This window comes from Gymnoscopelus braueri, assembly GCF_963280865.1.
Source record: "Gymnoscopelus braueri genome assembly, chromosome: 22".
NCBI classification, from domain to species: domain Eukaryota; kingdom Metazoa; phylum Chordata; class Actinopteri; order Myctophiformes; family Myctophidae; genus Gymnoscopelus; species Gymnoscopelus braueri.
The window spans coordinates 29,230,620-29,246,271 of record NC_137624.1 but is presented as its reverse complement, the minus strand read 5'-3'; the positions used below and the strand labels follow the sequence as shown (position 1 = coordinate 29,246,271).

Below are 15,652 nucleotides of genomic sequence, written 5' to 3'. Positions count from 1 at the left end.
TTGATGCTTAGAACAACAGAGAGGTACTGGATCTACACATGATGACCTACTGTATCTCTATTCACAGTTACATCATCACATCTCAGACAATAGACATCTGCGAGAGATACAGGACATTCAAACTTCAAAACACACATCAAACATCCACACGCAAGTGCACACACACACACAAATACACACAAATAGCCAAATCTGAGAGTGATCATGAAGACAAGAGCCTCAGGGACACAGCTCTTTAGCATACAGTATACAGTATGTGCACATTCATGCTTCCTTGCGCTCAGAACGGAAGACGTGTTAAGGGCCGCCGTTTTCTCCCTCGTTATCTACCTTTTCCACTATGCCTGGTATTCTTTTTTTTTACTCTTAGTCCTTCCTTCCTTATTTTCCTTCCTTCCTTGATTCTCACCTTATGAGGATATTTTATTTCCTCCCAATTTAGCCAGGAAGTATGTTTATGTCAGGAAGCAGGACACTCTTTTGAAACCCTTACCCTCCAGAGGTGTGAAGTAGCACACCTCGGTAAATCCTTGGTTAAGCAGGCTTCAGATTTGTTCAGATTGTAGAGGTGGTAGATGAGAGACCACATGAACCACTTTCAACCTTTTTGCACCTTTTTTGGGCATGTCATTGTAGCAGAAAATCTTCAGAAACGTAAAAAAGATAGTGAAAACAACCTCACGCGGACGATCGCAACACAATGTGTAGATCAGCTATTTCCGCAATTCGTCGTATGATTAAGTATATAGGACTTCAAAATGTGGATAGTTCAGGGAACGAGGCCTACATCTGTGGTAATTTCAAACAAGATTTTTTTGAATAGTTTCTATTAGCTTGGATTGGAATCCCCACCAATGATGTAATTGGTTGGCAGGCGTCTGTAATGTCCAGAGCCCTGTGGTGTAAGAAGTACTCAGATATTTTACTTAAGTAAAAGTCGCAATACCACAATATAAAGTAAAAGGCCTGTGTTCAAAATGTTACTTGAGTAAAAGTACAAAAGGATTGGGTTCAAAATATACTAGGCTATGTATAAAATAGGGCTAAAGTGGTTAATGTATGATTTATAATATAGTAATTTATATCTGCAAAGTAACTAGTAACTAAAGTTTTCAAATAATTGTAGTGCAGTAAAAGTACAATATTTGCCTCTGAGATGCAGTGGAGTAGAAGTAAAAGTATTGCAAATTGGAAATACTCTAGTAAAGTAAAAAGCTACTCAAAATTGCACGTAAGTACAGTACTTAAGTACATGTCCTTAGTTACTTTCCACCACTGCCAAAGCCCACCTCTGAGATGCAGAGTGAGTTGACATAAAATGGTGCCATCTTATATGATTATCATTAGTGAGGACCAATTATATGAAGATAAGGTTGAAAATGGGTGAAGTGGTCCTCTGAGTCAACAAGCACTCAGAACTCAAGGGGCCAAAGCATGGAGATGACAAGTCACATGCATGAATGACTTTCTTGGATGATGTTTTGTTTTGCATTCCTGTATGGTGCCGTTACTTAGGGATCGTCCTCCAGCAAGCTGCCAGATCAGCAGTGAGACAAGACTCATTTAAAAGCAGTAAATGGCATGGATGACAGGCCACTAGACTTGAATGACATGGTCATTACATCCCGTCCCACTTTTATTGCTGTCAGTAAATGTGTGATGTCAGCAAGGGTGGTTGTGTGTGTGTGTGTGTGTGTGTGTGTGTGTGTGTGGGGGTGTGTGTGTGTGTGTGTGTGTGTGTGTGTGTGTGTGTGTGTGTGTGTGTGTGTGTGTGTGTGTGTGTTCGCGCGCGTGCGTGCGTGTTTGTGTGTGTGTCTCAGTGGTGGAAAAAGTACTCAATTTTGTTTTACTTAAGTAAAAGTATCAATACTGCAATGTAGAAATACTCTGTTAGAAGTAAAAGTCCGGAATTAAAGATACAAGTACAAAAAAAAGTGTGTGTGTGTGTGTGTGTGTGTGTGTGTGTGTGTGTGTGTGTGTGTGTGTGTGTGTGTGTGTGTGTGTGTGTGTGTGTGTGTGTGTGTGTGTGTGTGTGTGTGCGCGTGCGTGCGTGCATGCTTTTTATGAGAAAGGGACTGAGGGATTGCATTCAGGTAACAGGATGACATAATCTATAGAGGATGAGTGATTACAGCTGTGCATGTCAGGGGGATGGATCATCATACAAACACTAGCCCAAAAACAACAACCCTGTCCCCCGTCCCACGTTCCCCGTCACTGTCATCTGGTCATAAGACACACACACACGCATGCATGCAACGCACGCACACACATGTAATGTACTCTATTGTCTGCTTGTTTTTATGTTTTTTGTGGGGACTGCGGAAGTAAATCATCATCTTTGCTAAATCTGGTGTATTTACATTACATTGATATGTATTGTGCATTAATATGTGGTGTCCCGTCTAAATAAACAAAGTAAAGTAAAGCATGCACGCACGCACACACGCACACACACACACACACACACACACACACACACACACACACACACACACACACACACACACACACACACACACACACACACACACACACACACACACACACACACACACACACACACACACGCCTTCAAAAGCTATAGCTTCTCTCTACTCATTGTAAGGGCTGCTAGGGGGTGAGATGATGGCATATAATTTACTAGGATACATATGAACAAACAGTGGCCCACTGTGGATGCACAGTAAGCAGCTTTGTTTCAGTATTACAGCTTGAGGCATGGTGGTGATGAGTCATGACCACATTTAGCCTGGAAACCAGACAAATCTACCAGAGCTAAACTAGACCATAATTGTGCTATTTGTTGCATTTTGGCACGTCCCAGTTTCTGAGAAACTTGAATGGAAGTTAAATAAGATAATAAGTATATACTGAAATTTAAACTGGCTGGACGTAAGTGCCTTTATGGCCTTTAATCACTTAAGCCCATACATATACTTCATTGTACGACGAATAGCGAATAGCACGTTGTGAGCTTGTAGATTCTTGTATTTTGATTATAATTTTTTGACATGACAAAATAGAGTTACCAGGGTTTATGTGGTCATAGATTTGCTGCTAAATAGATTTAGTTTTGGGACACATTACTGTCTGTGGTTGTTAGAATGCTCTAAGGTGGAGGTATAGGTAGAGCATTCTCCATGGCAGAAATTAGGGCTACTCAGTAGTACCCAGGTCTGCTAGTGACATCAGTGCACAACTTAATTAGCTACAGTAGCCCTAAACACAAAGCGGTCTGCAATCTGCCCCAAATTACAGAGCCAGTACAAAAATTAGACAAGACACACATATCAAACACATTGTTCCATCAAAACCATAAGAGAGAGAGAGAGAGAGAGAGAGAGAGAGAGAGAGAGAGAGAGAGAGAGAGAATGTTAATAAGAGAGGGAGAGAAGCCACACAGCAGCAGGTTTTGTGAAGATACAACAAACCATTATTCCTATCAAAATGAACATATCCAGCGGTCGCCCAATCTCCTCCACAACTAAAATGAACGAAATTAGACAATTTCCCTATAATCTTGCCCCGTTTGTAATTGACTTCCTCACCGCAGGGTCTTATCAGTATGTTGAAACTTGAGTTTCCTAAAGATTGCTTCTTGCATTCAGGTCGGACAGCTATACTGCATATAATTATCATCTACTCCTGACTGATCTGTGGAAACAGACCTGGTCTCTGCTAGTGGAATACTGTAGGGTTGTCAAAAGTATCAATACTTAGATACCACATCTATTTAAAAAAAAGGGACACTATTCGATACGATAGTATTAGAAGTACAAAAGCTGTACAAATTAAAAACAGATCTACAATCAGATTTTCAGACTGCACAGATGATGAAACAGTGCGGAAGAAAATCAACTGGATCAAGCTCCCGAAACGCATTTTATGGGGATGTGCTGTATGCATCAGCTCATTCTCTGCGTGTGTTGGACGCTGTCTATCACAGAGCCCTGAGATTCATAATAACCGGTTGTAAACCTCTCACACGCCACTGTGCCCAGTATTCTGTAGTCATCATTATCCATGTACACTGGTATTTGTTCGTTTATAAATTCATCCTCGGACTGCTGCCCGGTTATCTGCCCACGTACATAAACAGTGTGGTCATTAGCCTAGGCTCCCAGTCCCCTCTCACGGTCAATTTTGATACAAATACTTTTGTACCTTTACTTTACAAGTACATTTTGAATTCCGGACTTTTACTTGTAACAGAGTATTTCTATATTGCAGTATTGATACTTTCACTCGGGTCAAAAATGTGAATACTTTTTCCACCAATGCTACTGAACTTGGTAAAGAAGGTCTTCTCCTGCTCTGCCTCCTCAACCTGGAACGCGTTACAGCAGGAACGGCTTGATTCCCCTTGAACATCTTAAACTTCAGGAGGAAGAGGTTTGCACTTGCACTTAACATTCTTTTTAGCATTTTTACACTTACTGCTGCTGTCTGACCAGGTCTCTCCTCATAGCTCAGTGAGATTACCGGATTAAATAATAAATACACCTTTTTTTATCCACCCATTCCACTGTATGTATGAATTAATGAATTAAATATGTATTAAGAAATAAGAAAAGTAGGCTATTACATAAACAGTTAACATAACAATTAGAAGTTTTAATTGTCAAAAACATCATGCTATTTTGTGTGCCTTTTTAAAAACTTTTTGCTGTGGTATCGAAAGAGGTATATCGGGTATCATCTTTTTAGTACTGTATCAAAGGTTAGAATTCTGCCATTGTGACAACCCTACTGTAGCTCTTGTATGTCATTGTGGCTGCGGTTGAAGGCTGAATGGTGCTTGGTGTTTACTGCTTGCCCTAACCCTTGCCCCGGCTTTGAAAACAGGCTGTGCAACCCCCCATCCTCCCTCTACGTCACACAGGAATCTGGTGGAGAGACGGCAAGGCGTCAAAGCTGACACACCAGGCCCAGCCTTCAGGGGTCTGCAGAGGATGAAGGAGGGTGGGACGGAGCAAGAGGAGGCTTTTCCTACATTGTTTCTACCACTTCTCCTACGTCTAGTAGAGACCCACGGCCAGTAAATATGGCCGTAACCACATAAGCCCTATTTTCATGAATCCTATATTAAAATTGGCTGATGGGAGGGCGGGCTGGCCGGCGGGCGAACCACCATGGTTGGCGGTGCACGCCGGGCGAGTCGTTCGGTATGCAGTTGTTCAGAACCGCCGATCCGACCAATAGGTCCATATATGGGCATACCAATATACAGGGTATGGGTACTAATGACATCAGAGATCTCCATATATGGGTATAAAAGGGACATGGACTGACAGATACAGATATCTCCATATATGGGCATAAAAGGGACACAGGTTGACAGACAGATACAGAGACCTCCATATATGGGCACAAAAGGGACAAAGACAGACGGGTACTCTGACAAAGACACTATAACTCAGACCGTTCGGCTCGGCGATGCAACGTAGGTGTTTTAACGTTTTTTTGACATTCTTCGCCTATTATAACATAAAAGTGGTCAAATATGTAGTTATGCCCTCCTATGACGATTCTGTCTTTAACTCAATCCCAGACTAGACTAGACTGCCAAGCATTCTTTTGTTACTGTTTGTTATTTTTCATTTGTCTCTCCGGTTTAGTCGTTGCCAATTCCCTCCATGTGTACTGTGGTCTCTGTCACTGCCAACCTCCACTTTTGGTCTGGGGAGTGTGCAGACAACCACACGTCTCCTCTGATACACAGAGAGCCACCAGCTGCTTCTTTTCACCTGACAGCATGGAGTTTCACTGGGAGAATGTAATACGTAGAGGATCAATATTTCATTTCCCGCTGAAAAAGGTGTCCCAAACAACCAGTAGGAGTCGCTAGTGCGGCTACAAACACACAGTCCCTAGCCAGCTTCTCATCCAGAAACGCGCTCTTACTGTGTTCACACTGGAGGCGCTACTGCTGAGAAGCAAACCTGAGCCTTTGCGTGGCGAGCAAGTGTTTTTATACCTCTACTACGCCACCTGGACCCCACCCAGCTGCCAAGCATTTGATGAGGTAGAGCTGCCCTATTCCTTTGTCACTGAGCCCTGACTGTTCCCCGTCAATGAGCCCTGACTGTTGCCCGTCAATGAAAGACAAGAGATCAGAGATGGAAAGAGACCCATAATCAGACTGGATTAGAGCCCAACAGCCTTGGAGAGAGTAGGGAGAGGAGAGAGCTAGAGCGTGACAGTTATGGAAAGTGTGAGAGAAAGAGAGAGATGGAGAAAGTCATAATTGCAGGTGGTGTCCCATAACATGCTTTGATATCATCGCAGCAGGCCTGCAGTCCTAAAGAACCCGACTATCCAGCCAGCAAATACGACGTATGCTGTTATTTGTAATAGATTATTGTGAGAACACTTTCATACACACATACATAAAGCGCATGCATAACATAACATTACACACACACACACACACACACACACACACACACACACACACACACACACACACACACACACACACACACACACACACACACACACACACACACACACACACACACACACACACACACACACACACACACACACAAAACAGAGGGCATGGGTGTTCTTACTGCTCTGCCTGGTTCTCCTTTGAGTCCTGGAGGTCCAGCCAGAAGGGAGAACTGGGTAGGTGCCACCTCCCAGCTCTGGAAGCCATCGGTAGCAGGCAGGGTGACTGGGGCGTAGGTAGGCCTGCTGAGTCGCAGGATGACTGGAGCCTTGGTGGTTTTGGCTTGCTTTGGTGGTTTGGTGACTTGTTTGGACACTGGCTTGGTGATTTTGGGGAATGTAAATTTGGAGTTGACAGACTTTGACGGGTTAACTTTGGAGATGGTTGGCTTAGAAGGGGTAACTTTGGAAGGATTTGCTTTGGATGTTGTGGGTTTGGACGGTGTAGCTTTGGAGGTGGTAACTTTCGGTTTGGGAGGTGTCTTTTTGGCTGCAGTGGGTTGGGGTTTCTTTGGGAAAGCACCTTGATCTGATAAGGCAGTGCCAGGCTTCTTCTTGGGGGGTTTGGTGCCGGCAGTGGCTGGAACAGTGGGTTTCTTCTTGCTGAGCGGTCCTAATGTGGTCTTCTTGGGGCTGCTACGAGGAGTAGGCTTCGGTGAGGTGGGCTTTGGGGTTTTCTGAGTGGAGGCCTTCGGGGTGGATGGTTTGGGAGTTGGGGCCTGTGAGGTTGGGGGGGCTCTAGTCCTGAGTGGAGCCGTGACAGTCTCCACCTGGGACTTGGGGGCTGGCGAGACGAGTCCAGGCAAGACTGTGAAAGGCACCACAGTTGCTGTAACAGGTGGAGAAGTGGTCCTGGGGCTGGGCTTTGTCAGGAGGGTTGGGGCCACGTACCTGACAGCTGATGCAGCGGCGGCGGCACTCCGGGCCAAGCTCAGCCCCAGGGGTTTCCTGGACAGGTCTAGACCCCTCAGCATGGGGGAAGCTGGGGTAGCAGTGATGTTGGATTCTCTGGGTAAGAGAGGCAGCAGAGGAGGAAGGTTTGGCCTGTAGGTGTCAGCTTCCCTGCACTGTTTCTTAACATACCTGCAGTAGTTGTGAGCTGCCTGTGCGGAGGGGATCAGGTCAAATTGGCAGATAGCTCCTTCGAACTGTGATGAGGTCTGCTGCTGGCTCATCTTCCCCAGCAGGAAGGAGCCCTGGAGCTCCGGAGCCAGCCCCTCCTCACTGTCCCACCTAAAGTCTGCATGAACACTCTGCTCTCCGCAGGAGGCATATAGAGTCACTGTGCGCCCACTTATTCCCACCGCCAGCTGGTGCCACTGGCCATTGTGAGCATCATAGGGCAGTGCAACCGAGGTGTTGGGCCCTGTGTGGAGAAGCAGCTGGCCCGGGGTGAGCTGCAGGCCCAGCAGAAGCTTCCTGCGGCTTGAGAGCAGGGCGAAAAGGAAGGCGTTGTTGACACGGTGTGAGCGCACGCTCAGGACCAGAGCCAGGTCGGGCCAGATGGCCACTGGGAAGAGGGAGCGCAGTGGAGCCTCAACGCGTGCCCGCTGAGTGAGGATGATCCCTGTACGGAATGGAATGACACCTGCTGGCACCGAGCGTGACGGCTTCTCTCCCCTGAGCCCCAACTTCTGGAGGATGTCCACATCTGGGCAGAAAGGAGAGAGAAGTATTACAACACCAAATATGCACCATGTATGTAGTTGTAGAGTGTGTATATATGTAAATGTAAATCTATATCTATAATGTCTAGGATATAAGGATAATTCCTTTAACAGGTCCGTTCATGAAAGTCCTTGCGGACTTGTTTCCAATGAGGGCCTGTGAGCAATTAGGGGTTAAGACTCTTGCTCAGGGACAAATTTCATTTCATCGACACATTTGCTGGCCTGGCCTGGAATCGTACCTGGGGCAACCAGGGCCTCTGGCTCCCTAGGCGGGCTCACTAACCACTCAGCTATGGCCTGCCCCGTCTAATGTCTAATGTTTAATGTATTCTTGACCAACAGAGAACAGCACTACTCAGAGCTGCCTAAAGTTCTTATAAAAGTGTTTCTGTCCAACGATGAGGTCTTTAAAAGGTCTTTCATTATATGAATGTGTGCAGTTCCAAAGTCTGTGCGTGTGCGTGTGTGTGTGTGTGTGTGTGTGTGTGTGTGTGTGTGTGTGTGTGTGTTAATAGGACATGCTGGACTTATTTTCTATACAATTGGAAAACCGCTCTTCCTGAAATAACTGAAGTGAGACGAGGGTATTTCAGCGTTCTCCTACAATGGAAGCAGTTGGATGAATTCTGCTGGCACATCAGACAATTTTCCTATAAGTTCCTTTTGGAAATACAGCCAAAGAAATTAAGATCTTTCTGTTTTCACAGCAGGGGAACATTCAGTTATGACTCTCAACAAAACCAGAGGATAAGAGCTTAATTTTCCTGTATGTTTGAAGCTATCTTATACAGTACAATTGCAGCACCCATGGGTGTTAAAGCATTACAATTAGCTACCCATTGGCACAAGATGACCAGTCTGCAACACATCATTCTGTTGTGAGATGTGATCTTTCATTTTGAGAAAGAACAAGTGACAGAGCAAGTAGGGGCAAATGAGATGCAACATCGGTTTAAGCAAGAAATGCAACAGCAGAGAGGAGAAGGACTAAGAAGTCAGACTGGAAGTAAGTAGGGGGAACAAAGAAGGATAACAAGCATCCATTATGCACATGTACATTATACCTGTGGTTCTCAAACTTTTTGTAATGCCAAGGACCCCCATAACTCTAAGAATTACAGACATATGGGTCCATTTGGCAGTTTGGAACCCCCTCAACTGGACTGGACTCCACTGCATCATACCGTAAATTAAATGTAAATTACTGCATTTATATTTTCCTTTCTATCTTCACATGGAAATGAGATAACAGATAATGTTAAAAGCCTAACTAGGGACATTGCTTTTCAATTAGCTCTGACTAGAAACCCATTATGCAATTCATCTGCTTCATGTTTTTAACCTCTAACAACATCTACTTCTATTGTCCCTGACAAATAACTGAAAAACAAAGGCTGCAACTAATTTACTGTATAAAGGGCTGCATATTTGATCTTTATTCGTTTTTTTCTCATAAATGAATGCCCGATTTTAGACTTTATCGTATGACAGTGTCACGCAAAAGTAACGAAAATAGCAGATCTACAAGCTCACAATTCATCACATCGTGACACTTTTTGAGTTAGTAGTAGTATGACATGGCCAAAATAAGGACACCAGGTTGAAAGTGGTTAAGTCTGTCTGTGGATTTGATAAATATTTAACCAATGAGAAGTATAACTACATTGGATGCATTGGAACACAGGGTTCTTTTTTGGGCTTACAAGGTATCCACCCGACAGCGACGACTTGCATTGTACTGCGTTGTACTGCAGAGAACAGCTCTGTTGCGTTTAGGAAGTTCAAGAAGGGTGGGTAGATCAATGAACCATGACTCACTGACCTCTCAACAGCCTCTGCTTCCCTCTTCCTGTCTCGCTCCTGTTTATGTCACTTCAGACAGCTCCTTGCTTTTTTTTTAATGTTAATTCCAGAACATGACCAGAGTAACCACAAGAGAGCAGAACATCTTTCTGCCTGGAACCAAGCTACTGTTTCCACCCTTCTAGCCAGCCAACCTCTGCTTTCTTTTCAGGGTTTTAGGTTTAGGTTTTAGGCAGTCGCACTGAAGGACGCATGGGATTACACTGGTAATCACTTCTCCGATGTCTGATCTCAGACCAGTTGGATCAAAGCCTTCCTTTTCTCCAAGGGCCCGTTCTGGTCTGGGGTCTACAGCCCCTTTCCCACATGGAATCCTTAACATTGTTGAATAAAAAATATCTGGCGAGGCAGTGGGCAGTCATTCACACACATTGGCCTCCTTTATGGAGAAGTTCTGTATGGCGTCTGTTGCGACAAGTCTGTTCCAATGTTAGATGGATGTTACGATATAGTACGTAATGCTCATGTGAGAGGTGTCAAAAGCACGCAAAACTAGGCATTTGGGGATGATAAAATATGTATTTTGGACGAACAGAAATCCTCCTTGGGATGCAGTCGGGACGAAGAGGATTTTGGAAAATGTCAACAGAGCCAGTGAGCCTATGACTGTAACTTGCAAATGGTGCGCATCTTCTGCGTACACGCACGTCTGTGTATATGCCAACTCTTGAAGGCTGCATTGTACTGTAGTTGATCATCTAGTGAATCTCTTGGTTACAACATTGTTCTTGTGATTGTTCTTGTTGGTGGAGATTATAAAAATCGATATGTCCATTTAGAGACCAGGCTAACATAACATGTAAACTGGCCTTGCGTACTTATAGTTCGTATACACTCCATCAAAGAACAATTGCTCTTTGAAACATTTACATTTGCTTTGTGGTCTTGTCTCTACAAGGAAATAAAAGTGAAAGTCATGGAAATCTGAAGCTTTCATTCCCGCTTCAGCTGCTGGGGAGGGGGGGTTACGTAAATGCAGCTCTGGGCCTTCTCTATAGGGGATGTGTGTTTATTATCACTGTTAGTAATATGATGGATGACATGGGAGTCTTAACTCTTTACATACATTTAAATAGGCAAACAATGTTTGTGCTAACAGGCCCTGTGGGGATTATAGAGGCAAATGGATAGAGGAGTTAAGAAAAAACAAAGACGAGGGTCCTAACAATGATGCCATACAGTACTACTTACTGTAGACAAGAACTTCTATATAGAGTAGAAGCTAAGAAGACATTGCATCTCAGTGAAGCAGGTCAGAGCTGACACTCCCACATTCTCAGGCTAGTGCGGTGCCAATCCTTTCAGAATAAACATGTTCATAAACATGTTCATTTAGTTTAGTCTAACACACTGCTTCTCAACGTTGGGTCTAGGGACCACTAGGGTTCCAAATGGACCCTTATGGGTCCAAGCGTGTACAAATGGAACCAATTGGGCCCTTACGTGTCCATTTGGTTCCATTTGTGCACTCTCGGAGTAAAAGAAAAAAAAAAGTTTACAGTGTAGATTAGGGTCCCAGAGATAAATTGTATTGGCCAGTGGCCTAATGCGTATCAAACTTGAAATGCTCAAATATTACTGTAGTGTGTAGTATTAGTGCAGTACAGTAACGTTTCCTTCACCTTTATTAAGTTCTACTTCAGACTATTATTGCAACTCAGTACTACTTACGTCCTACTTTGCACCTAATTATACTAGTTCATACTTTACTTCATCATACGCATATGTACATCTGGGGTTTATTGGAACACCATTGTTTGCAGGGGTCAGTTAAAAAAGCATATTTGGCTTTTTACCACTGCACCTAAAGTCTTTTCCATGGAACAGAAGCACATTTCACTCCACTCAACATGAGATGAAGCACAGAGAGAGAAAAGCATGCAGCCAGAATGTCATGTCCTTGTTATATGGCCAATTCTTTATGGTCTCAGCATGTGATGTATAAGTCTGTAAGACTTTCCGTTACCTCAAAACATTAGGGCTTTATAAAATAGCTTGAAAACCAAACTCCTTGACTTGTCGGTCTAGACGTATTTGTGTCACGCATCTCTCCTCTTTGTGTGGTCTCCGCTGCAGCGAACGGCATCAGAACTTGGCAGTGAAGCACAGAACTTATAACGTTTATCTATTCTGTACCTTCCCTCTTGACTCCAAGCTTCCTGGCTGTCCACACACAACAGATACTATTTACTGGAAAACACAGTGCACAACTGTGTGGCTTCAGACCTACAGTATACTATTACTGTGCAGCGAGGCGGACACATTGTGTCAGCGCATGGTTGAAGCATATACTGTAGTTTATATTTAGTACATAACAATGTAGCTACAGTAGAGTGGCCTGCAAGCACACTGCCAAGTCAAGGCTCGCCTCTCCCTACTTCAAGATCTCATTAAACACTTAAGCCTGATTTATACTTGATTTATACTAATGTAAAAGATTTAGAAACATTTTGAACATATTAGAACATTTCTTTTAAATGTCCCTTTTAAAGACATGCCCAAAATAAGGGGCCAACAGACTGAAAGTGGTTAAAGATGAGGTCACAACAACACACACCTCTGTTGTTTGAAACAACAGTTAGTAAGTTAGTTACTTAGTTACTTAGTTACTTACTTAAACCTCTACTGTACACTTCGTAGACTAATACTTGACCGGGATCTATATTTTTTCCCCTCTCGACACCTAATCTACAAGCTGGACTGGCTGACTCAACATTAGCTGTCAGTGATACGTCTGATAACATTTCACAGATATTCCACTGGTTTAAAATCATGCTGCCTTACGGGTCCATTTGAACAATTTTTTACACTCCAAGTTAAATTAACACAAGGGATTTTACAGTGGCAATAGTGCAGTGGTGGTACTGTAGCATAACGTTAAGGTGAGTTGACGTCTTACCTTCAGGGTGTACTTGTGCAAGTCCCAGGTAACAGGTACAAAATAAAATGGTGCAGAGCAATAGGGCTCTCCTGTAGGGAAGACAAGAGAAGACGTCAGTTAATATTTATCACATTAAAAACTAGTTAACTAATCAATAACCCGACACATGGCTCACATAGGCCTATGATATCCCACAATGCTTAGTTATTGTTTAAGTACTAGTATTTACGGTAATAATAATGTTTATAGTCTTTTCGTTTTACTTTTTTTAGTCATAGACAAATCAAACTCAGTGGAACAATGGATGCAACCGCGACTTTGACCGTGACCACGAGTCGGCCTATTGTTTACACAAGTCTGAAGACCTAGGCTCTGCACAATGGATGCGTGATATGGGGTGTGTGTGTGCGGGAGAAACCCAAACGGATCAGGAATAGATTCAAACCTCGTCTCTCGTTTTTAGTCGTGGGGAATGTCTGGTAACTGATCAACAAGACATACAAACAGTGAAGGAACAATGTGAATACGGGGACCCTAGTTGGTTGTGCTTCACGGAAACATGGCTAAACGATAATTTTCCAGATTGGATAGTTGAACCAGACGGCTTTACAGTCATGTGATCTGACAGGGACAAACACAGTGGCAAGGCTAAGGGGGGTGGGATTGTCGTTCTGGTGATCTCCAGATGGTTAACCACAGCATGTTTATTATTATTATTTTTCACATTATTTGCACCGCAAATTCTCATACTGTACGTACGTCATCGTCAATACTGTCTAGATTACACAAAGCACCAAAGTGGCACATGCAAGTGACGTCATCCATGCCACTGTTGCGGGATTAGAGATGAGGTACTGATGGCCTACCCCAGCGCATTTATCATGGTCACTAGCATTTATCATGGTCACTAGCATTTATCGTGGTCAAAACCCTGTCAAACTTCACCCCAGTATGTGTCCTGAAAACAGAGAATAATAATAATCATCCACCTGCTGTATACAAATGTTAAGGAGGTTTCCAGTCCCACAGCTCTCCCCCCCTCGGTACATCAGATCACAACCTACAGTAATCAGGTTTGTACCCTCTTACGATGCATGGAGCATGTCCAGTCAGTCCCACACTCATTCACCCTCCAATCACGTATGGTCACAATCCTAGTGGTTCAAACTATGTAGTCTATTTAAGGGGATAACATTCACTCTGATGCTCAATATCTCTCACTACTACCATAAATGACAGCTCACCAGTCATCAAACTCCCTCCACCTACCCAACCTCTTCCTGTAGTAGTATTTACGTTTCACTACAATATATCATTCAGTGCAGGTTCTCACATACTGTATCATGTGTCTTTTTTATTTATTTCTGTGATTCATGTGATGAGTCATCTATGATGCATCTCTGATATGACATATGACTGAATAATATTCGGGAAAAGAGTTCCTTGGCTTGCCTTGATCTAGAAAGAAATCTGATGCTGAAAGTAGTTTACGAGATTAGGCACGCACGCACGCACGCACGCACGCGCGCACACACGCACACACGCACACACGCACACGCACGCACACGCACACGCACACGCACACGCACACACACACACACACACACACACACACAGTACACACAGTACACACACACAGACAGGGGCGAATGCGTGATCTCTGGCCCCGGCCTGGCAGCCTTGTGAAGATATTGTGCGCTTACAAAACTAACATACAATAAAACAAAAATATACAGAAAATGTCTTTAGTTTTAGTCTTCAAGTCTGTTAACACAACAAGCATGAGGAGGCATTGGTGCATACTGTATGTGTTTATTGAGATTGGGATTTCTACATGACTGTGAGTCAACTGCCTTCAAGAAGTGTCGAGTTTCAATACAAACCTCTATTCTTGGTAATAAAACGGATCTGAGTTACAACTGTACTTGGACCGCTTTTTTTCCCTGTCTACACCAAATCGCTTCGCAAGAAATTACCGATCTGCAAAGTGACACGTTGTGAGCTTGTAGATCAGATGTTTTATTAGATATATATATATTGTATAATAATAATAATAATAATAATCATTATTATTATTATTATTATTATAATTATAATTATAATTATAATTATAATTATAATTACTAGCCCATACCCGGTCGACCAACCACCACCCAAGACAGACAGAGGTTACTCCAATTATATAGTAGGATAATTATAATTATAATTATGTAATACTAAACTAATACAGTATAAAAACAAACAAACTAGACTGAAACGATCAAACACCCTCTGGAAGCTAACTGAAACTTTGCTGAATTAATTAATTAATTATGTTGTTTTTGCAAATTACAAAAACAACATAGAAATGTATGAAAGATATACAAATAATACATGTAGCTCTGGGTCAGAGTATAGGTGAAGGTTTGTTTCAGGATAACAGACTGTGACATCAGAGACCATCAATGGACTCTGACTGCCAGTGTATCACATCAAGTTCTGTGAGGAGAAGACTGTACCCATCAACAAGGTACTGTATGCTGCTTCTCCACACCACAAGTCCTGGATCAATGACATCATCATAGAATTACAATTACAATTTGTCCCTTTAGCTGAAGAAGTGCGAGATCAGAGTACGCAGAGTAAGCATGAACCCTAGACTAGGGTTAACAAACAACAAGGGAAATACTTCAGTCACATAAGTAAAGTGCAAAGAGAACAATGTCAACAATGCCTAAGAAACTAGGATACCAACAGGTAAACATCAAACCTAGCATCTGTGCAAACAACATGCTATCTAAAT

General features: G+C 43.1%; 2 protein-coding genes across 2 annotated transcripts in view; one reads left to right on the top strand and one right to left on the bottom strand.

The window, feature by feature from the left end:
- Nucleotides 1-15,652, top strand: part of nup188 (nucleoporin 188) — a 305,112-nt gene that overhangs the window by 220,265 nt on the left and 69,195 nt on the right. The window lies entirely within an intron of this gene.
- The window catches only part of LOC308077923 (uncharacterized protein), a 108,177-nt gene that overhangs the window by 84,268 nt on the left and 8,257 nt on the right, over nucleotides 1-15,652 (bottom strand). The window contains exons 2-3 of the mRNA XM_080418926.1: nucleotides 12,889-12,959; nucleotides 6,579-8,107 (exon numbers count right to left, since the gene is read on the bottom strand). Coding sequence (XP_080275052.1) covers nucleotides 6,579-8,107; nucleotides 12,889-12,959 — 1,600 coding nt within the window. The remainder of the gene's footprint in view (nucleotides 1-6,578; nucleotides 8,108-12,888; nucleotides 12,960-15,652) is intronic.